Raw genomic sequence first — 25504 nt, 5'->3', positions numbered from 1 at the left:
TTCACCCCCCCCCTTAACCTTCACTAGTATTTACTGAGCATTTATTATGTGCCAGGTATTGTTCTGAGCACTTTTATTATGGTTTCAATCAAAAAGTCCTCCAAAAGGCTGATGTATTCAGAGTGGGGCTTTTGAACGCTGATTAGATCATGGGGGCACTAGTTCCTATTGATGAGGTCATAGGTGAATGCATTGTTAGGAGGTGGGGCCTGATTGAGGACTTAACCTAGAAGGATATGTTTTTGTCCTCTTCCTGTCTCTCTGGCTTTTTCCCTCTCACTCTGTTCCTTGTCTGCCACGAGACAAGCAGCTTTCCTCCGTCACACCCTTCTGTCATGATATTTCTGCCTTAGAGCTGGTCAAGCATGCACCAAAACCTCTAAAACCATGAGCCAAAATAAACTTTTCTTCGTTTAATTATATATATCAGGTATTTTGTCCCAGCAACAGAAAGTTGATGAATGCAGCTTTATATATAAATCCTATATGTTAATTCATTTAATACACACAACCCCGTTTAATACACAGCGCATAATATGCACACCCTAACTGTAACTCTTCCCTACTAACCCAGGAGTAAAGTGGCTGGGCCTCTAGGATCCAGTGTAAGAGTTCTAAGTGCTTTCTGACTTCTAGACACAGTTTCCACTAAGATGATGAGCTAGTGTGACTGCCAGCTTTTGCCTCCAAGATAAGTTTGAGAGAAGTTTTAAGAGGGAAGAAACCATCAAGGGAAGGGGAGAATACCATGGGGGAACTCTGGGGTGATGGAGCTCCTTTGAGCTGGAGTGTGTGGGTTGATGGTTTGGATCTTGGCAAGAGACAGCCAACACTGCCGGTGCAAAGAGGGCCAGGAGGGGAACTGCTGCTTCCCCTTGCTTCCTGCGGTCATCTGTCTCCATTCCTTCAGGAACTCAGCTCCCTTCAGGAATAAATCAAGGCAGCAGAGAAGAGCAGTTGTCTCCTTTAAAGGCTGATGTTCTATAATCTAAGGGTCCTTATAACTTTGTTCTTGGGGGCAGTTGGGAAGTCCTGGCCTGAGGAGATATTTTGTGTGGTGGGTGTGGGTTTGTTGTAGATTTACCTGTGAATCTGCTCCAGGACTCTTGCCTCATTCCTAGGTCACTGGGGCTGGCAGAAACTGATGCCTGGCTCTTCGCATTGCCTGGCAGCATAACCACTGTTTCCAGGAGAAAATGATCTCATGGGCCCTGATAATAAGACAGCTGAAGAGCACAACTATTTCACAAGGCAAACATTGTGCTGGGTTATTTGAAGTAGATTACATCAGAGGCAGAACTCTTAGCATAGGACACACTGAGATTTAAAATTAGCTCGATACAGTAAACAATATTAAAGGAAAATCTTAGCAAGAGTGCAACGAAAGAACACATAAAAAACATATTTAGGTATGAAAATATAGCTGCTGAAACAAAGAATATATGGGATTAATAGCAGAGTGAATAAAACTTCAGAACAAATCAGAGAATAAAAGATAAGATTGAGATCTCTTAGAAGGAAGGAAGAACAGAGAAGTAGAAAAATATATGTAAGATCTTGAGAATACAAATAGTAGCACCAGTATCTAAATAATAAGAAATCTGAAAAGAGAAAAGTAAAAGTGGAAAGGAGGAAATATTTGAAGAAAGAATGAAGAAAAATTTCCCATAATTGACAAAGTAAGATGAAATACTCCCAACTGTAAAGGTCGTGTGTTAGTTAGCTTTTCATTGCTCTGACAAAATACCTGAGAAAAACAAAGAGGAAAATTTTATTGTGGCTCATGGTTTCAGGAGGTTTTAGTCCATTGTTGGCTGGTTTCATTGCTGTGGGCAGAAAGCAGCCAGGAGAGAGAGGGAGAGGAGAGAGGGCAGAGGGGAGAAAGATAAGGAGATGGAGAATGAGAAAAGAGGAGAGGAGGAAGAGGGGAGAGGAGAAGGGAAGGGAAGGGGAAGGGGAAGTGGGGAGAAGAGAAGAGAAAGGAAAGGAGGAAAAAGCCAGCAAGGTAGACCAGGGACAAAATATAGCCTTCAAAGCCAGTGACCTTCATCTAATTAGGCCCTACCTCCTAATAAGCCAGCTGAACTATGAACTCATAAGCGCATTAATCCATTGATGAAGTTAGAATCCTTGTGATTCAGTCACTGCCTTAAAGCCCATAGCTGGCAACAAGCCCCTGGCACATGGCCTCTGGGGGACATTCCAGATGTAAAGCACAACATTCTGCCCTGGCTCCCAAAGCTTTTGCTAGTAATAGTGGTACTATTATTTCTCAATGCAAAATGTACTTAGTCTGTCTCCAAGAGTGGCCCACAGAATGTCAAAAAAATTCCCACTGGTAGATATAGTCGGTTGAATGTATGTTTTAAGAATTTCAAATACTGGGCCAGGGATATAGCTCAGTGGCACCTCGCCTGTGCCTCACAAGTGCAAGGTCCCAAGTTCCATCCCCAGTACAGGGTGGGTGGGTGGAGGGAGAATTTCAGTTACTAAGGCAGGAGAATCACAAGTTCAATCCCAGCCTGGGTATCTTGTTGACTTAGTGAAACCTTGTCTCAAAATAAAAAATAAAAAAGAGACTGAGGATGTAGCTCAGTGCAAAGGCCTAATCCAATCCCTACTACTGCAAAAAGAAAAAAAAAATTCAAAGAGAAAATTCCAAAAGCTTACAGAGCCAAAGATAAGATTTCATATAAGTGAATAAGAGGCAGACTACATTAGACTTTTTCAGTAGCAATACTAAGTAAAAAAAGAATGCAGGGAATATAGCTCAGTGGTAGAATGCCTTGTTTCTATACCCAGTATTGCAAGTTAAAAAAAAACAAACCAGCCTGCTTTGGCTAAGCGTGTTGTCACACACCTGTAATCCTAGCACTGTAGGAAGCTGAGGCAGGAGAATCACACGTTGGAGACCAGCCTGGTCAATTTAGTGACTCAGTGCAACCCTGTCTCAAAAAATAAAAAGAAGAGGGCTATGGATGTAGGTTAGTGCACACCATAGGTTCAATCCCAAGTACTAAAAAAAAAAAAAGGAATCATTTTTTTGTTTTGTTTTGTTTTAAAACAGAGTCTTGCTCTGTAATTCAGGCTGGCTTTGAACTCACTATGTAGCCGAGGCTGGCTTCAAACTCATGGCTTTCTTCTTGCCTCAGCCTCTGGAGTGCTGGGATTACAGGCGTGCACCACCATGCCCAGTGTGGAATCAATCATCTTTTGATTATCTGTTGTTACGTCACAAACTACTTCCAAACTTAGTGATTAAAATAACCACCATCTTACCATGTCTCATAAGTCAGGAGCTGGGCAGGGTTCAGCTGACTGGTTGTTTTACCTGGAGTTGGTGGAAGTTGCTTGTTAGTATTCAGCTGGTGGGCAGACTTGTCAGGAGGGTTCATGATGGCTTCGCTCAGCGCCTGGTGTTGTGGAGGGAGCTACGAGGCTGGGGTCACCTGGAAACATCTGCCAGACTCCTGCCTGTGGCCTCTCCCTCTAGTCTCCAGCATGGTGGCTTCACAGTGGCTGAAGTCCTTGCCTACAGGCTGGTTTCCTACAACACTTTTTATGACCTAACCTTGGGAGTTCAAGACTTACTACTCATTTTCTTGGCCAAAGAAGTCACCAAGGCCAGCCCATAATTCAAGGAAACGAGAAGACACTAACCTCTTGTTGGGAGGTATAGTAAAGCATTTGGAGTAATCTACCACAAATAATGGTTTTAAGCATTTAAAGGAAAGGAATTTAGAACCTAGGATGTTATAACTGATCAAACTGTCGTTCAAATATGAGAATATGAAAAGCATGCTGAGGCATGTATCGTAGGTCTGTGGATACTTTGCCACAGGAAGACCTGCACTGGAAACAGTTTTGGATGAAATATTTAAATAAGAGCAGAGAATAATTCCAGAACATTTGTTAAGAGATAAGAGGTAGAGATAGCTAGATTTCCTAGTGAAGTTTGGCCTAAAAGAATCAATTAGCCTGGAGCTCAGTGGCAGAGCGCATACTTGGCATGTGTGAGGGCCTGAATTTGCTCACCATTACACACACATGCACACACACACATCTGTTAGGTAAAACCAAAGGAAGAGAGAAAATGCATTGGTAATCAATCAGAACCAAGCCTAGATAATGTATCCTAACAAGAGTTGGAAGGACAGGAGAACAGCGGACTTGAGAGTGTACCAAATATTTTCTCTTGGTCTGGGATTTAGCTCAGTGGTGCCACCACCTGCCTCGAAAGCGCAAGGTCCTGAGTTTGATCCCTGGTATGAAAAAAAAATTTTTTTTTTCTCTTATGAAGTATGTGTGTGTGGATATATAATATCAATTAAAAAATGAATAAAAAGAAGCAGAAGTGAGACAAATGGAGGGATTAAATGACTTGCCCAGCGCCATGCAGCCCCTCTGACACCAGAACCATGTGTGAGCCAAGCACCGTCACAGGGTGAAGATGACTGTGTTGTAAATGCACCAGCAAAGAAGCCTCAGGGATGTGTCAGTGTCCACTAAGGTCTCTTTTCTCCTCCCCTTTATTCCAGGCTGTGAATGGATGCAGGGAGGTTCTGCCTCCATGTTTGAGGCCAGAGCTGTGAGTCACCTGGTTACATGGCAGGATGGCCGATGTAGCAGTGAGTTCCTGGCTTCCTTGCCCCAGCCATCATCCCATCTCAGTGTGGCTACCGGTTTTGGCTGTGCAACCATCTTCTGGCTTTTGAAAAATAGGTAGGACAAATGGTCTTTGAATGAACACTGGATTTCCAGGGGCTGAGAGTGGGTAGAGGCTGCAGCTCCTAATGTATTGCACTTCAGTGAGTGTAGCCTGACACAGGGCACAGCCACAAGACCTAGATTTGGTCCAGAACAGCTCAATTTTGCAGCAATCTTTTAGTTATCCAGTTCTAACTGGAACAGGGAGGGCAAGTGACTTGCTGAGGGTCACATGAGAGTCAGTGGTGGGGTCGGGACTGGTCATTCACTGAGAAGGGCCATGTCCTGCTTTCCTGGCATAGTGCTTCTTCCCTCGAGGTCTCTTCCCTAGGGCTGACTCAGGCTGGCTTTGCTGGGAGTGTTTGGAAGGAATTTACCCCAGGGATCCAGCTGTACTTGAGCCACAGGAGGAGGGGTTGTGGCTGTGTCCCACCTACACTGTATGTCTAGTCCCCTCTGCTCACAGATAGAAGCAGCGAGTGCTTCCACATCTATATAACACCCTGTTGAACTGTTTTTGATATAAAAAAAAACCAGTCCAGAGCTCCTGCAGTCCTATAATGCAGCCGGCACCATCCAGGACTATGTGGTTGCCATGCTGTGTGGCTTGCGAAGACCACTGATGTCCGACCAGAATGCTGCTAGCTGGGGATATTTCAACACTCAGAGCCAAAGCTGGAACTTGGAGATGTAAGTGTAACCTTACAGGGTGGTTCTTGGCATAGGGCACCTCCCAGAGAGAGCTTCATGGAGAGTTTTCCCATCTGGAACTTTCACTGCTTGATATATTTTAAACTAAGATTAAGAATGGGAGGTAACAGGCTGGAGGGCTACCTTTTAAATTCTTTTTAAACAATCATTTGCCTTTTCAGGTGCAGGAGTCCAGTGCCCTTTAAGTGCATTTCCTTCAGGGCCCAAATTCTGAGCTTTGAAACAAAGCAAAAAACACTTAGTAGTTCAGGTAAAGGACTTTCTAGCATGTCTTATAAAACTGGAAGTCCCGTATTCACTAACCTTGAGTGATGAATGCATTTGATATTCAGGAGGCTGGTGGGTTTGACTTTGGTCTGGATTGTGCTAACCACCTCTAACTTCACACCGAATCTCTGGCTGCCTCCTGGTGTTCTTTGGAGGCCGGAGTATGGGAATGTCCATAGACTCTGGCTCTTATCTAACCCTTCTTGATGGCTGCTATTTAAACTGGTGGTCTTCTTCTGTGGAAGGTGAATCCCAAGCTTTTGGTCTAAAACAAGTCCAAGAGGCAGTCAGTGACAACACTGGCTTCTATCCTCCCCTCTCTTATGTGTGACCCATAGTACTTTCCCTTGGCAAATTTCCTGGAAACAACAAGAAACAGAAAACTGGAAAACTAGCTAAGTGCAAGTGTCCATTTTTGTTTTGCAGACTGAGGAGCTCGGGCTTTCCTGTCCACCTTCTCCCTGACATTGCCCAGCCAGGCAGTGCAGCAGGCAGAACGTCCCACATGTGGTTTGAAATCCCAAAGGGGACACAGGTGGGCGTGGCCATGGGTGATTTACAGGCCTCTGTCTATTCTTGCATGGGCCAAAAGACAGATGCAGGTAAGTGTTCCTTTTTTCTCTCCTTAGTTTTTCACTGGTGTCTCTTAAGTGCTAGCTCTGAGTGAGGATCTGAGAGGCTCACCTAACTCAGCAGCTCACTGTTTTGTAAAGATGAGAGATACCCTCATCCCTGCAGGTGAACCTCTCTGCTCAGGGAGTGTACACGCCAGCTTGCTAGTTGTGTCCTTATACACTGACCATCTATGCATAACCACTGTTTGGCCAGGGGAAGGAAATTGCTCTCTCTGGCTGGCTGCTTCCTGTGTGCTTCGTAACCAAAAAATAGATGAGTAGGCTGGGGTATAGCTCAATGGCAAAGTGTATGTTCAGCATGCATAAGGCCCTGTGTTTGATCCTAATATCACACACACACACACACACACACACACACACACACACAGAGAGGAGATTAGGGTTATTATCATTGTAGGGTCAGTGAAAGTTATGTCAGATCTGATTAGAAGTGCAGAATCTTGTCTGTATTTGGGGTAAGGGAATCACAGTGAGGTGGAGGTAGCAGTGTAGGACAGAGGTTGGCATACTTTTTAAATTTTATTTTATTTTATTTTTTTATTTTTATTTTTATTTTTTTTTTTGGTACCAGGGATCGAACTCGGGTCCTTGCGCTTGCGCAGCAGGTGGCAAAACCACTGAGCTAAATCCCTGGCCCTGGCACACTTTTTTTATAAAGGACCAGCTAGTACATATTTTCCAATGTGTGAACCATATAATCTCTTAATATTGCCATTAGGATTCAAAAGCAGCCATGGACAATGTATAAACAAATGGGCATAGCTGTGTTCTAAAAAGAGTTATTCATAGACACTGAGATGTGAATTTCATATTGTATTTATTGTGTTATGAAATTTTCTTCATCCATTTGATTTCTTCTCAATTTAAAAACACGAGGACATGCTAGTGTGATTGTAAAATGGTGCAGCCTCTTGGGAAAACAGTCTGGCAGTTCCCCACATATGAAACATGGAGTTACCATAGGACCCAGCAGTGTTCTCCAACAATCATAGCAGCACTATTCATAACAGCCCTTAAGTAGAAACAACCCAGATGTCCTCAAACTGATAAATGGATCTTTTTTTGGTACCGAGGATCGAACTCAGACCTTCCACTGGCGAGGCAGGCGCGGTGCCACTGAGCTAAATCCCCAGCCAGATAAATGGATTTTTAAAAACTGTGTTATATCCATGTAGCTAAAAGGGAATTAAATACTGAGGAATACTACAAAATGTAAGTGACAGTGAAAGGAATAAAAGAAACCAGACACAAAAGCCATGCATGATGTGATTCCATTCATATGGATTATCTAGAATAGGCAAATTCATGGAGGCAGGAAGAGGACAAATGGTTGCTAAGGGCTGAGAGGAGCGACTGCTAAAAAGTACAGTGTTACTTTCTGGTGCCATAAAAATGTTCTAAACTGAGACAGTGGTAGTGGTTGTTCTGAGGATATGTTGGAAAAGCTAATTCTAGGTCAGTTTCTCCTCACAACACACATCACTTTCGATATCAGATGTGTTTCGATCCCCCTTCCCCCAACACACACACACTGAGTGGGCACCGCAGCCTGGCATCCTCTAATTAAGTTCAGCTCTGACCTTGTCTGCCTGGAGACAGCATCACATTCCACAGCTTGAGGGCTCAATCCCCAAGACTGTTTGCCCACCTACTTCAGAAGCCTAGGTTGTTTCCCCTGTGCTTGTAATCAACCAGCTAATAAACCCACAAACCCCTCTTTGGATTTAGTTAATTTGTTTGAGCACTCACAGGATTTAAAGACACACAATTACTGCTTTATTATAAAGGATATTTCAAAAGATACGGGTGTGTACAGATGAAGAGATGTGTAAGGTGAGGAATGGGAGAAAGGAGTTTCCATGCCCTCTTCTGGTGCACCGCCCCTCCAGGAACCCCTGTGTGTTCACCTCAGGATTCTTGCAACCCTATCTTACTGAGGTGTTTTGATTTGTTTGTTTTTGGTGCTGGGGATAATACCCTGGGTGTCACACTTGCTAGGCATGCACTCTACCATTGAGCTGCACCCCCAGCCCTTCCTTTTGGGTTTTTAGTGGAGAATTAATACATATCTAACACTGATAGACTGGGTGAAGAAACCCAGCGAGGCTTGTCTGTTCAGATTCTTCTCGACCTCTGGGGAAGGTTCTTTCCTCTCTGGCCTGTGGTAGGATCCCTTCTGAATTGAGGTCTTTATGATGTACTTCTGTACCTTGGGTTTTCTTTGTTTTTCTTTTTGGTACCGGGTATTGAACTCGGGACCTTGCGCTTTCGAGGCAGGCGGCAGAACCACTGAGCTAAATCCCCGGTCCCTATGATGTACTTCTGGACAAAGTAGGTCAGAGAAGGGTGGGGAAGGTTAGAGCTTCTGTGATTTACCCTGGGGAAGAGAAATTCTAGTTTTTGTTTTTGTTTTTTTGGTACCGGGGATCAAACTCGGGTCCTTGTGCTTGTGCAGCAGGCGGCAAAACCACTGAGCTAAATCCCCGGCCCGAGAAATTCTAGTTTTTATGGCATGCCTTGGGGAGGGAGTTGTGAGTCAGGAACAATGGGCAACAAGCAAAAAAAAAAATTATGTCATAGTTTTACAAATGCGAATATGTTAAAGACCACTGGATTGTACATTTTAAAGAGTTTGTTTTACATTGGATTCATGTGATTTGTATCTCAACAAAGCTGTTATTTATTTATTTGAGACAGGATCTCACTGTGTAGCTCAGGCCAGCCTTGAACTCACTATGTAACCTAGGCTGGCCTTGAACTCATGGCAATCCTCCTACCTCAGCCTCCTGAGTACTGGGATTACAGGTGTGCATCACCATGACTGGTGATTTAAAAAATGGAAAAGCCATTTTCAGCTCAAAAACAGATGGTGGACTGGCCATGGCTTGTGGAAGATAGGCTGCAGTTTGCCCACCCAGGTCTAGGGTAGCATCTGGGTCTGGCCCAGTGGGGTGGTTGACAGTATAGCCACTGTCACCCTGATTAACGGGTATGTTTTGTTTGATGCTCAGGACATCCTGGCTGAGGGAGTCCCCTTTAGGGACTCATTTGGAGTCCTCATCTCAATGGAGAACTCATTCATCTTACCCAGGGTTTTTTCTTGGTTGTGATATCTTTTTTGTTTAGGAATGTAAAACAATGTTTATTTCATGGAATCAGTTTATTTTATTTTGTGAGTGTGTGATACTGGAGACGGAACCCAGGGCCTTGGGCATGCTAGACAAAGCATTCTGCCACAGAGCTACACCTCATCCCTTGTTTAAAATTTTATTTTGAGATAGGGTCTTGCTAAATTGCCTAGGCAGACCTTGAACTTGCGATCTTCCTGCCTCAGCCTCCTGAGTGCTAGGATTACAGGCATGTATCACCACACCCAGCCATGGAGTCAATTTTAAAGGAAATGTTATGCCTAACAGTTTGAAGTCTTTTAGAATTTGTGTATAAAACAGGCCAAAAGAATTCAGATACTACACTTGATCTTAGCCAAAAGTCTGAGAAGTGATTGCCAAAAGAATTCAGGAATGAGACCATACCAAGCAGCCTACAGAAAGAAGTATGTGAAGCAACACAATCATGACGATTGTGGCCATCGAAATGCGCCGGTTATCCTCACAAACAGCTGGCCAGAATGTCATTGCCAAGACAGATCCTGAGATGCCCAGGGCAATCATGACTAGAATCCAACGAACTGCTTTCTGGGGAATAATCCATAGTATTGCTGTGGGGTTGTGATATCTTTTTATCCCCTCTCTGCATCAGTTAGAATTTTTTTTTTTTTTTTTTGGTACTGGGTATCGAACTTGGGACCTTGCGCTTTCGAGGCAGGCGCTGGAACCACTGAGCTAAATCCCCAGCCCTCAGTTAGAAATATTATAACTCAACCCTGAGTTAAAAAATTCTGGCTAGCATTATCCTCTGTGTAGTAATTTATTCTCCCCTTTCATTATATTCTTAAGTAAATGTCAAGCGTCTCTTTTGTTTTGTTTTGCTCTTGATTGTAATTTCCCTTTGTAAGCAACTTTATTCTTTTTTTATTGAATATACTGAGATAACAAAGATGCAGACATTTCAAAGAGAGGTATTGATCTGTGTTCATCACCAGTGTAGTCAGTACATGAAAAAAGCACAAGATGAACTGATAGGGACAGATGAAATTCTGCCAGTTTTGTTTGCACATACTTGTGGTAAACTCTTCTCCAATGAAAAAGGTTCAACATCACCTTTTTTCCCTCTCAAAGTTTCAGCTACAATCAATGCCCCAGGAAAACATTCTAAGTTTATCTTGTGACTTTCTACTAATATACCATCTTTTTGCCTTATATCTCTTCCTCTCAAAGCAAGGGAATCCAGAAACAAGTAGGCCTCAGAGTCTAGCCCACAGGATTGGGATCAGGTTTTCTTCCTCTTCTTTGTGACCTTAGGCAGGCTGAATTTCTTCCCTGTGGCTTTATCAATATCCCAAATGTGGGTAACAATCATTGCCTTGCTTGGGGGCATTGGTAGCCATTGCAATGGTGCCTGTAAAGGGCCTGGCTCTCTCCTCCTACTTAGTGGTTGTCTGCCTGGCTGTTTCCCCTTCGGTGGGTGATGACCCTGTGCCTGGATGTCAGGGTGCTTTCTAACTGTTGGTGGGCTAGTTCAGTGGGAAGAAGGTGACATTATCCTGGTCTTAGTCTGTTTTCTATTGCTGTGAATGAATCCCACAGACTGAGTAATTTATAAAAAATAAAGGTTTATTCAGCTCATGGTTCTGGAGGTTAGGAGGTCCGAGGCTGAGGGGCAACATCTAGTGAGGACTTTCCTGCTGGGTCATGTCATGGTACCACATGGGGAGACAGAGCAGCCAGACAAAGTGAGCTCACTTTTATAACAAAAGCTATTCCCTCCAGGACCCATTGATCTATGGATTAATCCAGGAGAGCAGGGCTCTCATGACCCAGTCACCTCATAAACTCCTGCCTGGACCCTCTTTTCAATACCTTAATGGGGGCTAAAGTCCAACATGAGTTTTGGTGGGAACGTGTAAACCACCACAGGGCCCCCTCTTCCCTGGAAGTGGTCGGAGGCTCTGGTTCCAGTCTGGGGCTGCTGGCCTGTGCTCCACGTGACCTGTCCGTGGACAGTGCTAGCTGCCCCCTCTCTGACCCCTACCCCAAAGGAGCAGGTAGAAGGCCTGTTGCTTCTGGCTTATAGTCATGGCAGGAGGCTCGATGTGGAAGAAATGAAAAGTTATTGGTTTTCTGAGAATTTTTTTACTCATTGCTTCTGACATTGTGGTAGGGGGAAAATTGAATGCCAATCTTGGATGGTTTGGTCCCTGAACATAGGGGTTCCCAAAGTCACACATCATCACTTTTTTGTTTTATTTATTAGAAGCATGTCATTAGGTTCAGTCTTCATGCAAGGGAAGGGGAATCACACTCTACCTCTTGAGAGGAGGAATTATTATTATTAAAACCACTGCATCTTCCACTGCCCTGTTGTGTTTTTGACCATTGAGTTAGCCCAGCAGGCTCACCTGTGCTCTCTTTGGACCTCAGTTCTCAACATCAGCACCTCGGTTCAGCTGGCAGCCTCTATGCCTTCTGGATTCCAGCCCACGCAGACTCCGGACCCTGCATCCCCTGTTGCCTACTTCCCCTACTTTGACAGGACCTACCTGGGGGTGGCGGCATCACTCAATGGGGGCAATGTGCTGGCCACATTTGTCCACATGCTGATTCAGTGGATGGCAGATCTAGGTAAGAAGTGGCCCACACAGTGTTGTGTTCTTTGCTTGTCCTGTCCTTTCTGTGTGGTGGTGTCTTGGAGCTTCGTGTGCTATTTCCGTGTTCAGGTTCAACTCTCAGACCCAGCTGGGTCCTGGCATGTTCCTTCCTGCCTTTGGGGTATGAGCTTGCAGCTTCTTTTCTTGCCTACTCTCTTCTCTGTGGCGGGTGGCAGGTGGCAAGTAACCTTCACCCTTGCCTGGATATGCAGTATTCCTCAGCTTTCCCTGACCCTTACAATCTTATTTTCTCTGCCAGAAAGTCCCTGTGATCCATGCATTTAAAGTTTTTCTTTTGATGACTACAGATAGCTGAAATTGAATGATCAAACTGCATCAGTGAAAAAGATTCCTGGTATTTGACAATATTATAAAATCCTGATAGCACTTGTTCCTGGAAAGTAATTTTTATCTCACTCTCTTGGAAGGTTTCCTGGAAACTTTGAAGTCTTCCTGCTCCCTTCTTTTATTCATCAGGTCTTCCTCTGTTCTGCATGTATAGCAGCACATGTAACCCCCTTCTCCTATGAAAGATTTGCCTTGCAACCACTGAAGGTAGAAATGACATTTCAGGTCAGCAGTCCAGGCCTAGGGAAACCATGGCTGTCACATGCAGAGGTCATTTGGAGGGACTCAAAGTCAAGTAACTGCAAGAAATGCTCAACACAGAAAAAGGCGAACCCAAGCAGCAGAGAATTAAGTGTGAAGCTCCTGCTAGTTGTGTGGACAAGTGCTGCTGGCTGATGTCAGTGTTTTCAGCGTGCCCAGGATGTCTGGATCACCAGGCAAGTTCCATCCCCTGTGGGGCGTCCTCTCAGGGATGCTCTGTTGAAAACCCAGGGAAGATTTTTCAGTTGCAGAACCAGTCATCGGAACCTCCAGGCAGACCCTTTAACCAGGTGCTGGTGTCACTGGGTTGTGTATATGTTGTCAGCAGGCCAGTGTTTTTCATACCCCTGAAAGAATTTGTCATGTTTAATTTATTTTTCTGTGACATTCTTTTGCATATTTATGGCTTGTGTTTTGATGAGACAAGAAGTGCTTTGGAGGTTAGTATTTTTATGTAATTTAACCTTTTAAGAAATATCTGAGTATTATTAGTTAGCTTTCCTATCCCTGGGAGAAAATATCTGACACTCAAAACTGAAAGAAGGAGAGGTTTAATTTTGGCTTGTGGTTTCAGGAGTTTCAGTGAGCTGGCTCCTAGGCAGGAACATCATGGAGGACGGGCATGGCAGGTGTCTTAGTCACTTTGTCATTGCTGAGGCACAATACTTGGCACATACAACTTAAAGGAGGAGGGGTTTATTTTGGCTCACAGTTTGTAGAGGTTTCAGTTCACAGTCTCAGCTGGCTCCAAGACAGGGCAGCATGGCAGAGGAAAAGGAGCTCATGGCATGGCAGTAGGAAGCAGAGAGATCAAGGGAGGAGGGTGAGAGCTAGACATTTACAGGCTCTGACCAGGCTTCACCTCCCAACATCCCATTTAGCTGTAAACTAATCAGTGGACTAATCCACTGATAAGTGTCACAACCCTATGATCCAGTCGCCTCCCCAAAGCCCTTATGAGTGCATGTGGCTTTGAGCAGGCATCTAGATATAAACCAAAGCAGCAGGGGAAAGCTACTTACCTCATGGTGGCCAGAAGCCGAGCGAGTAGGAAGAGAGCCAGAGCGAGAGAAAGAGTGAAAGTGAGAGGAGAGAGCAAGAGAGGGAGCGAGAGCAAGAGAAAGATAAAGAGAAAGAAGAGAGAGGAGAGAGGAGAGAGGAAGGTGCTGGGATAAGTATATAACCTCAAAGGCCATGCCCCCATGATTCACCTCCTCCATCCAGCTCTCAATTCCTAATCGCACATTCAGGTACGAACTCTTGAATAGACCAATCCACTGCCGAGTATCTCACCCCCGTGGTACAGATCACTTTCCAAAAGCCCCACCTCTGGACACATGAGACTTTTAGAGGACATACTAGATCCAAACCATAACAGCCTATACTTATGTAACTTAACTTTTTATAAAATCTCTACAGTTACAGAAGTACTCTCCAAGACCTAGGTCATAGCCTAAGTGATTTTTTGTTTTGCCAGTGAGCAAGATGACTTTGTGTATATTTTAATCTTTCCTCAACTTTTTGAATTTTTATTAAAGAAATACAATCACATGACTTTACAAACCACACAAAACTAAACTCTAGACTTTATTCGGTTTTACCAGCTTTTCCACTGTTTTTTTTTTTGTCCTAGATTCAATACTCATTGCATTCATATCTCCTTAGCCTTCTGCTTTCTATTGGATTGATCCTCCCCTTCTTTATCTTCTCCTTTTTTCCCTCTTTAACTTAGAGGGTTTACATTCTGTATCTGTGCTTTTAGAAGTTGCTGGTGCACTGTTTCCAAGGCTATGGAGGGTTTGTCACTTTTACATGCTTTGTGGTATATAAATTGTTACCATTCCTAAGGAGTTACCCTTGAAAGAGGTAATGTTTCATTTACTTTTCTGTAAGATCCTCTTGCATATTCATGGTCTTTCTTTTGATGAAACAAGGAGTGCTTTAAAGGCTAGTATTTTTATGTAACTCAGGCTTTTATGAAATTTCTGCTATTATGTATGTGCATGAATTTTGATCTAGAAGTTCCCATCCACAGACTGAATCTAGAGATTATACACTTGTACACACCTACTAGGTTATTTACTAAGAACAGTTTTTTATAATTTTTATTTTTTATCTTTGTAGTGCTGGGGATCAAATCCAGGGCCTTGCACATACCAACCAAACAGCATTATTTTTACAAAAGCAATAATGCAGGAACGTTTTTGTTGTTGTTGTTTATTTATTTATTTTTTTGTACCGGGGATCAAACTCGGGATCTTGCACTTTCGAGGCAGGTGCTGGAACCACTGAGCTAAATTCCCGGCCTGTTGTTGTTTATTTTTGAGACAAAGGTCTCACTGTGTGGTTCAGGCTGGCCTTGAACTCACTATGTAGCCCAGGCTGGCCTCAAACTCATGGTAATCCTCCTGGTTTAACCTCCTAAGTGCTGAGATTATAGGCATGTGCCATCACACCTGGCCTCTCCATGTGCTTTTATTTTTTTAAATTAATTTTATTGGTACATTTGAGGTATACAGTATAATGACATTCATCTTTGGAAATTTGCACCTCTACATAATCTCTCTTGGTTTTTATTTTTTCCCCATTCCCCTGCCCTCCCTTCAACCCCTGTCTCTCTATGTGCTTTTTAGAAACTCCAGCCTGTGTTTTGGCTTGGAGATCAGATTTTTAACTGGGCCACTGTGTGTCAGCCAGAGAATTTGGGCTGGTATAGTCCCTCGACATCAAAGCAGGGCTGTGAAGCACTCGGTTCTGTGTTGCAACAGTGAGGGACTGGATGAAGTCAGCAGAGTATACAGAGTGCCTGGAGCCGGTATTCAGCCACAGGCTGAATTTTGTATCATTGCAAATGTGGGCTAGAAGAATTTTTTGGCATAAAAGTAGAGACACCCATGTTGCACTAGCCAGTTGAGTGCCTAAGGGCTTGCAGATTTTTGGTTTTAGCCCTGGTACACTTCTGCCTCCTGAAGAATCTCGGACCTCTCAGGCTCCAGTCCCTATGGAAGAGGAATTGGTTTCTCTTCAGCATTTTCCTTTGTAGATTCCAAGGCAGTGGCTCCCAGTCTCTCTTCAAAAAGTCACTTTTCACTCTGTATCTGCTTGTCTTTCAAAGATGGGTCAAAATGTTTCAGTCCTTGTCATTTCCTCTCCTGTGTTCTTTGTCCTTGGTTTTTCTTACTTAAGAAAGAAATTTGGGGTTGGAGGTATAGCTAGTGGTAGAGTGCTTGTTGAACATGCTTCAGGGCCTGGGTTCCATCCCAGAACTGCAAAAGAAAAAAAAAGTTGGTGATATTTTAGTGGAATTTCTAGAGAAGGAATTCTGACCCAGAGTCATGCTGATTAAATTTTACTAGTTGCCTGTGATATTGACATTATTTTTCTCTCTGCCATTCCTGAGTATGTGTAGTTGATTTGTATAAGTTAAATGTTTTGATGATATGACTGTACTGTAACTCTCTGGGTTAGTGGTTTTCAGCATCAGATGCGCATTTGAATTAATTATGAAGTTGTAAAACAATATTGACATCCTGGTTCCATGCTGACTTGTTTAGGCTGGGGGTAGGGTAATGCTGAGCATGGCCTTTTATACATGCTCCTTAGGTGATTCTGATGCTTGTTGATCAGCATCACTCTAGTTGGAGCCAGCAGTACTCGATTCCTCTAGAAGCCTTTAATAAATGCAGGACCTCAGGGTCTGGCCTAGGAGCAGAGTCAGATGCAGACTTCTAACAAGAGTCCTTAGGGATTTATTCATACATTCATGTTTGAGAAGTACCTATAGGTCTAAGCTGGTGGCTGTCCAGCCTGGTTCCATTTCAGAATCACCTGGGAAATGTTTAAAAATTATAGCACTCAGGCTGTAGCCAAGACCAATTCCATCAGAATGTCTGGGGAGGGGACCTAGCACTTTGAAAGTCGTTCAGGTGATTACAATGTGTCACAGTAGTAGAGAGCCCCTAGCCTGGACAGCTTTCTTCCTGTCAAAGCCAGGTTTACTTTCTCTCAGTTAATGCCAAGCTAGAGATGAAAGTGATACATTTTCTTCTTATCTTCCTTCCCCTGCTGCTTTTTCTTCTTCATCTTCCAGGTACGCTATAACTGAGCTATGCCCCAGCCCCAAAAGTGAGTCTAGGATCAAAGGGTATTGAAATCAAAGATGTACATCATCATCATCATCTAGAATGTAGAGCTTATATAGTGTAGGGGAGGAAAATTTGACTGGACTCTGGTTTGATAACAACCAGCTGTTGGATGGTCAACAGATCACTTCTCCCTGGGCCTCAGGTGCCCCATGAATATAATTAGGGTTGCCTAGACTGTGATAAGCTTGGACTCCTGGGATTGTTGTGATGCTGGTAATGGCTTGAATAGCAGCTTTGGTGATACTTGTGAACTAGTGCATGTTTTATGCCCCCTTTGGAAGTAAGGGCCTCATAACTGTGACATGGTTATGATGCCCAACTTAGGGTTGGGTCGCACAATGACACTGATGAGAGAGCTCCCTGAAATCTGCCTGGGGGCTGTAATGAGACAGCTGGCTGGGGTCCAGGGCAGAGTCTAGCTAGTCAGATGGTATGAGTCCCTGAGCATGAAAACTTCTAGCCACAGTGGAGAAGAAGCAGTAAGCAGACCTGTCCTTGCCCCTCGGGAATTCTTTTTTTTTTCCCCATTAACTTTATTGGTACTTTTTTGGTATAAAATACAGTTACGTTCATCATTTGGATCTCGTACCATTACATGAGTCTCTTGGTTCTTATTTTTTTTCCCCTTCCCTTGCCCTCCCTTCACCCCCTCCACCCTTCCCTATTTGCAAAGACCTTGTTTCCATTTTTTTCCTTTTCTCATATTTTTTCTTTTCCCTTTTTTGCTTTCCCCTACCCCTTCCACTTCCCCTGCACCTTTAGACCTTTTCTTCCTGTTACACAATATCAATTATACATTTTTTAAATTACAATATCAAGATCTAGGAGACATTACCACAGATTTTACAGAATTTAAAAGGATATAGAAAGAATATTTCAAAAATCTTTTTTGAAATAAATTTGACAACTTCTAAGAAGTACCTTGGAAGACAAATTAATGAAACTAACTCTGAAGGAAATATAAAATTTGAACAGCACCTATTAAAGAAAGTATATTCCTAGCTTGAAAACCTACCTATATGACAACAGCAGGCTCATAAACGTTTTAACTGATAAATTATATCAAACAATCAAAGCAGAAAAAAGAAGGAACACTTCTCCCCTCATTTTAGGAACTCAACATTGTGCTAATCCTAAAACTGGATAAAGATAATAGAAGAAAAAAGTATGAACATAGATAGAAATTTGTTTAACAAAACAAACTATTGGAAGTCAGATCTGGCAGGATGTAGAAAGTGGTTTTGTTATAGGAATGGCAGTGTTGGTTCAGCATTGGAAGATCCACCCCCAAAAGTCATCGTTTTAACAGAGGAAAGGAAAAAGCCATATGATCCTGTCACTAGTTGGAGAAAAAGTATTGGACTAAATTCTACAGCTGTTCATGGTAAAAGCTATCAGGAGACTAGAAGTAGAACAGAACCTTCTCAACAGATTAAAGACATGTACTCCATACTTCCAGTGAGAATGCCTTATATGAATAGAGAAAATACAATGCTTTCTCCTTAAGGTGGGGAACAAGGGCAGATATGCTTACTCTTTATCTGTCCATTAAACTTCGAAACCTAGGCCCCACCAAAATAGTCTGGCAATAAAATGACACAATTAGGATAGGACTGGCAAGGTAGAAGCAAAATCTTTATATGTAGATGAAATGATCATCTACAGAGAAAATACTAAGAAATCTCTAGGAGACCCTAGAACTTGTATTTGAATTTAGCAGGATTAGAAAACACAAGCTATATATAAAAATTCAGGTCTGTGTATACTTGCTATAAATGAAGAATTGGATATTGAAATTTAAAAGTTATATAGGAGTACAAAGGACCTAGAAAAGTTAAAAACAAAAACAAAAACAGTGTTGGAAGATGTTTAGCACCTAATTTTAAGACTTCTTCTAAAGCTACAGTCATCAAGGCAGTATTAGTGTAAGGAAAGACATATAGATCATTGGAATAAAACAGAGAATCTAGAAATAGAACCACACATATATGGTCCACTGAGTTTTGAAAGATTATTTAACATTAGCATTTTATAGAATATAAACTCGATTCAAGAGCTGAGGAAGAGATAGTGTTTTCAGCAAACGGCACTAGAACACCTGGTATCCATATATAAAAAATTAACCTCAACCCTTTTTTTCCATACATGAAAATAACTTGAAGGGATCTGTGAACCTAAATAAGAAAGCCTAAAAGTATAAAACTTTAAGAAGAAATTATAAGGGAAAATATTTATGAATTCAGGGTAGGCAAGAACTACCTAGGATACAAAAAACATGATTTATAAAAGAAAAAAATTGATAAATGAGATTCTATCAAAATTTAGAACTTTAAATGACATCATTAAAATGAAAAGTAGTCCTTAAACAGACCATATTTACAATGCATATAACCTATGACCAGAATATATAAAGAATTCTTAGCACTCATTAATAGACAACCCAATTAAAATGTAGACATAAGAAGATGATAAATAGCCAGTATAGCACAAGGAATGGTGTGCAACTCTAGAATCAGAAAAATACTAATCAGTACAATGATAAGATTGAATTATACACTCATTAGGGAGATGAAATTAAAAGTTTTAAAAGCCTTGTCATGACTTTTTCTTTTTGTTAGATTCTCCCCCTTTGCGTTTAATTTGTCACGCCCAATGGATTCATTCTGCTGGGTTTCCTGGGGTTGTGATCCTCATTGTCTTTTCCTAGGGTATTGTCTAAAATTTTTTGGAGTGCTGGTTTGATATTCATGAAGTTCCTGAGGTGTTCTTTGTCATGAAAGTATCTTATTTCTCCATCAATTTTGAAAGATATTTTTGCAGGGTACATCAATCTGGGTTGGAGGCTGTTTTCCTTTAGGGCTTGAAATACATCACTCCAAGCTCTTCTTGCCTTGAGGGTTTGCATTGAGACGTCTGCTGTGATTCTGATGGGCTTTCCTTTGTATGTGATTTGTTTCTTTTCTCTCACTGCTTGTAGAATTTTATTCTTCTGTTGGATTTCTGGAATCCTAGCTATTATATGCCTATGTGTAGATGTTTTTTTGATTAAGGCTAGCTGGAGTCCCATATGCCTCACTTATCTGTATGTCAAGTTCTTTTCCCCTCCTTGGGAAATTTTCTGCCATCACTTCTGTGAAAAGTTTTTTTTATGTCATCTGCACTCTCTCCTGTTTCTTCATTGACTCCAATCAGTCTTATGTTATTCTTCTTTGCATTGTCTAGCAGCTGCTGGATTGATTTCTCATGTTCCCTCACAATTTTAAAGCAATTTTTCTTTTCCTCCTCACTAATTGCAATCTTATCTTCTATATGTGAAATTCTGTCCTCACATTGGTTCATTCTGCTGCGCAGATTTTCGATGAAGTTTTTAATCTCTTGGAAATCTGTTTGTATCTGTTTTATGGATTCCATTGGTTTCCTATGTTGGGATTCCATCATGTTCCTCAGATCCTCTGTTTTTTTTATCTGTGTCCTCTCTAGATTTATTAATCATGTCTTGCACCATGAGCAAAATCTTTGCTGTTATCTGAGTAATTATTTCTGATTTCATTTTTCCCAGATCCTCTTTTGTTGCCCGTTCAGAGAGTCCAGGTGGTTGAGTATCAGAGTGTTCCATCTCGTTTCCCTTTGGGGTTGCTGTAGGTGATCTGGAAGTCTGTTTTTGAGGCTTGTTTATGTGTTTTCTCATTTCCATGGGGGTTGCTTCTGGCGCCCACGTGGCTCACCTTCTCTGCCCTAGGAGCTTGGTATGGCAGCGGGGGAGCTTCCTTCCAGGTTCTGGGACCGGCTCAGCTTCTCTGCCCTAGGAGCTTGGGATGGCAGTGGGGGAGCTTCCTTCCGGGTGCTGGGACTGGCTGAGCTTCTCTGCCCTAGGAGCCTGGGATGGAGGCAGGGAGCTTCCTTCCGGGTCCCCTTGGGAATTCTATACAGTGTCAGCCCAGGTCCAGGGGCCACATGAACTCATAGAGATCTTTCTTGTTTCTGGCAGGCCTGGAAGTTGAAGAAACCACTGTGTATTCACGCATGATCCATGCAGCTGTGCAGCAGAGAGACACCTGCCTAACCATTACCCCAACGGTGCTGGGGGAGAGGCACCTGCCAGACCAATTGGCTTCAGTGACCAGAATCTCCTCCTCTGATCTCTCCCTGGGACATGTGACTCGGGCCCTGTGCAGAGGCATTGTTCAGAACTTGCACTCAATGCTTCCATTTCAGCAGCTCAAAGAGTGGGGTGTGGAGCACGTGATGGGATGTGGGAGTGCGCTGTCCAGGAATGAGGTGCTGAAGCAGGAGGTGCAAAGGGCTTTCCCTTTGCCAGTGTCCTTTGGGCAAGATGTGGATGCAGCTGTAGGGGCAGCTCTCATTATGCTCAAGAGGAACCTCAACCAGATGGACTCCTAGTCAGTAAACTGTCGTCTCTTTGTAAATGTCATTTTACAAGTTCTGTGATTGCTGAAAGCGATGGATTGTTTTCCATCTTATTGGCGTGTAGCTTAGATGGTGAATCTAAGCTTTCAATGACTAAAAACAGCCCACTGCACCACACATGCAATGGGTTCACCACCACTGCCTTAGATGAATTTGCCTTGTTGTGCTATTTGCATTTCAGATATTAAATAAATGTCATTCTTTCAGAGCCTTGACCATTTCATGTTGCATCCCCTGAGGAAGACCTTGAGAGGGAAGGGAAGGCTGAGGGATTGCAAATAGCCCTGCTCAGTGGAGCAGCCTCCTCTCCTCCCTGACAGCAGGCAGTCCATCTTGTATGCTCAGGGTGCTATGGATGGAGTGTGTAAATATAAGATTAGGAATTGGATGGGTGCCCTGCAAACAGCCCTGTGACCAGCATGGCACTCTGTCCCCTTTCCAGACCAAGTGCCTATTCTATCTCTGAGGGCTGAGTCTTGCAGAGTCCAAGTCTGTCAATGAAAGGTCCTGTTGCTACTTCCATTGCATGTGTGGTCTTCTGTGGGAGTGGGGAATTATGTGCCGCTGCCAAGGCCTCATTTCTCCAGCCTGAAGTCACAAACTACTTACTGCTTCTTTCCTCCTTTTTTTTTTGAGGGCCACAGTCTGAGACAGGATCTCACTATATAATTCAGGCTGGCTTTGACCTCACTGTGTAGCCCAGGCTGGTCTTGAACTTGCAGTGATCCTCCTGCCTCAGCCTCTGAGTGCTGGGAATACAGGCATGCACCGTAAAACCTGGCTTCTTTCTTCATTCTTGGGAGGTGCTAGTAAGTGTTTGAAGCCATCAGCTTGCTCCTCAGATGATGCACTAGGTGACAATGCTGACATTAGGGCTGCATGCTCAATATCCTGGTCTTACCAGCACATGGTAGAGATGTGGACTTTCTATCCAAATTAAAATGTGTACAGAAGCTTGTCATTTCTGGGCAGAGGTCTTTAGGAGCCAGTGTTCTATTTGGTACAAGTGGCTTGTAGTGTTTCAGAGGAGGAAGGGTCTGCCATCCTGGGGTCCTGAGCAAGGATATTGTGGTGTCAAACTCTTACCAACCAATGAGGGACACAGTGTAAGTGATAAGTAAGCTTTTGATGTTTGAAGTCATTAAGCTTTGGCAGATGTTTGTTATGAGAGCATACCTGAGTTCTTCCTGACTGTTATAGCCACAATAGAGACTGTGTGTACAAAGTCTCCTATATCCCCAGCACAGACCACATTAGATGTGAAGCATCTAGTGGAAGATGAATGACCTGTCAAGGATGATCGTGTGTTGAATTTCCATCATTAGGGAGTGAAATAAACACTGTGACTGTTACCCACATACCCTAAGGGCAACCAATTCATTCTCCATACAAATAAAATTCAACTAAACCCTGGTGGGTTTCAATCCATTGCAATTAACAACAGTTAACATGTTTTGAGTACCTACTGTGACCTGAGAACTGATATAAACTTACTTGAATTCATTTGATCATTACAAGAATCCTAGAAGGGGGATATTGTTGTCATCACTTCACATGTGGAGAAATCGACACACCAAAAATTAAGTAACTTATAGTGAGATCACAATGCTAGGAATGCTTAGGCATTCTAGGGAAAGGAGTTAAGCTAGGTTTATGTTAAAGTGTTGGCATGCCTAGGGTGTGACAAACTGTCTGGAGTAACTTGGTTATAGGGCAAATGAAAATGTTGGGTAGTTCCTTTAGAAATGGCTTGCCAGGCCAGGTGTGGTGGTGCATGCTTGTAATCTCAGCACAAGGGAGGCTGAGGCAGGAGGATCGCCACAAGTTTGATGCCAGCCTGGGCTACATAGTGGGTTCAAGGCCAGCTTGAACTACATAGTGACACCCTGTGTTACAAACAAAACAAAACAACAAGAAATTGTTCATCAGACAAAAGTATTCCAGGTCCTTTTTGGCGGAGACAAGCCAAAAATGGTGCAAAAAGTTTATTTGAAAATGAAGGGTGAAGGGATAAGGGAAGAACTAGCTCTGCAGAGCAAACTTAAGCCAAACAGAGAAAGAAAAGGATAAAAGGTAAAAACAAAAATACAATCTGTATCTAGAAGCCGGGTAGGCTATTGTGATGAGTCACAATAACAGGCTTCTCCTGGCATCTTGTCTCTTTTCTGCCATCCAGATCTCATAGGAGCTCACTAGAAGTTCTACATATAGGTCCTGAGAGTTATCTGGCAGGACCTGGGATCTTGAAATTGACAGATCCCACTCACTATGTCACCATTGTAGGGCAGATCCTGCATCTTGTCCACACCCCTGCCCAAATGCTATCTGCCTGCTGCCTGGAGTCTTTCCGGCACCATAACTGCCATTAGAATAAAAATGCAACTGGAAGCCAGGACCTTGCTTAATGCTCATTGTTGGCTTGGGGCCCCTGGCTTGTGCCTGGCACAGCGTGTCCTGCTCTGCCTGATGTCAGTGAACTTGTGCAGGTCTTCTCATCCATCATGGGCTCCTTGCAGGCAGAAACCATTGTGTACATCCTACCACACCACTATAAAGTACATGGCCAGACCTAAGGGAGGAGGGTCCAACCTGACCTCCTGTCTCAGCCCTAAGTAGATGGCTGAGCTGTCTTTGACAGCGAGATAGCCTTGTTATAGAAATGCTCACTTGCCTGACTCATGAAACATTAAGCAAATCTTGTTTTTTCATCATTAAAAGACAATTAGTCACAACCTCTAGCTAATGGCCGGATACAACTCGGCATCAGTAGATGTGGCTCTGAGAACAATAATCCCTCCTGTCTGTCTGGGGATACACAAGCTTCCAGAGCCCATTCCCAGCCAGGATTCACTTTTTTTTATCCTTTTATTGGTACATTTTAGGTGTACAATATAATGACATATATCATTGGAGATATGCACCTTTACATACTCTCTTGGTTCTTATCTTTTCCCCCTTCCCCTGCCCTCCCTTCAAACCCTCCATCCCTCCCTATTTACAAAGACTTTATTTCCTTTTTTTCATTTTCTCATATTAATTCCATTCCCTTCTTAACTTTCTCCTACACCTCCCACTTCCCCTTCCCCTTTGCCACTTTTCTTCCTATTTCACATTATCTATTATACTTTTTAGTCCTTGTTTACACTTTCAGTTTCTCACAGTAGAGAAACTATTTGGTATTTATACATGTGTGTCCTATTTATTTCACTTAAGAGTATCACACCCATTTAGCAATAAATGTCTTTAATTTCTCATTTTTGAGGGCTGAGTAGTACTCCATTTTATAAAAAATCCACATTTTCTTTATCCAGTCTCCAGTTGATGGGTATTTGGGATGTTTCCAAGTTTTAGCTATTACAAACTGTGCTGCTATGAACATGAGTGCACATATATCACTGTGGTATGATTCTTTTAATTCTTTTGGGAAGATACCCAGCAGGGGAATAGCTAGTCAAAGAACTAGAGAGTTCCAGTCCTAGTTCTTTGAGGTATCTCCATACTGATTTCCACAGTGGTTGCACCAGTTTACACTCCCACTAGCAGTGGAGCAGTGTTCCTCTTTCCCCACTGCCCTGCCAGCATTATTGGTTAATTTAATGACAGCAGCCATTCTTTTTGGAGTGAGGTGGAATCTCAGTGGTGTTTTCATTTGCATCTCTCGAATGACCAGTGATGTTGAACATTTTTTCATATGTTTATTTGCCATTTCTACTTCTTTGTGTGAGAAATGTCTGTTCATTTCAGATGCTCATCTTCAGATTGGGTCTTTATATTTAGGAGGTCTGATTTTTTTAAAGTTCTTTATAGATTTGAGATAGTAGACCTTTGTCTGAGGGACCGCTGGTGAAAATTTTTTCCCACATTGTGGGTTGTCTCTTCACACTGCTGGTGGTTTCTCTTGCTGTGCAGAAGCTTTTTAGTAAGAAGAGATCCCACTTGTTGATTGTTTCTGCTAGTTCACAGGCAATTGAGGTTTTGTCATAAAGTCTTTTCCTACACCAATGTCTTCAAGAGTTCTACCTAACCTCTATTCCAGCTGGTTCAGCGTTTCTGTTTTAATATTTACATCTTTAATCCATTTTGATTTTAGTTTAGTGCATGGTGATAGATATAGGTCTAGTTTTAGTCTTTGTCAAGTTGAAACCCAGTTTCTCCAGCACCATTTATTAAAGAGGCTATCTTTCCTCCAGTGAGGGGGTTTGGCTCCTTTGTCAAAGATGAGGTAGCTGAGTGTG

General features: G+C 42.8%; 1 protein-coding gene across 2 annotated transcripts in view; it reads left to right on the top strand.

The window, feature by feature from the left end:
• Positions 1–21477, top strand: part of Shpk (sedoheptulokinase) — a 33626-nt gene extending 12149 nt beyond the window's left edge. Inside the window, exons 3-7 of one of the 2 annotated variants that reach the window (XM_087191655.1) lie at positions 4539–4722; positions 5245–5397; positions 6112–6287; positions 11861–12061; positions 20830–21477. In XM_087191655.1, the coding sequence (XP_087047781.1) occupies positions 4539–4722; positions 5245–5397; positions 6112–6287; positions 11861–12061; positions 20830–21242 (1127 nt within the window). In that variant the 3' untranslated portion in view covers positions 21243–21477. The remainder of the gene's footprint in view (positions 1–4538; positions 4723–5244; positions 5398–6111; positions 6288–11860; positions 12062–20829) is intronic. The other variant, XM_087191656.1, reaches the window with a different exon arrangement.
• Positions 21478–25504: the final 4027 nt, after the last annotated feature.

This window comes from Heterocephalus glaber, unplaced genomic scaffold (assembly GCF_053883595.1).
Source record: "Heterocephalus glaber isolate CG9 unplaced genomic scaffold, H.glaber_assembly_v1.0 deba00001564, whole genome shotgun sequence".
Lineage (NCBI taxonomy): Eukaryota > Metazoa > Chordata > Mammalia > Rodentia > Bathyergidae > Heterocephalus > Heterocephalus glaber.
The sequence above is the reverse complement of the archived record's forward strand: the minus strand, read 5'-3'. Positions and strand labels throughout refer to the sequence as shown.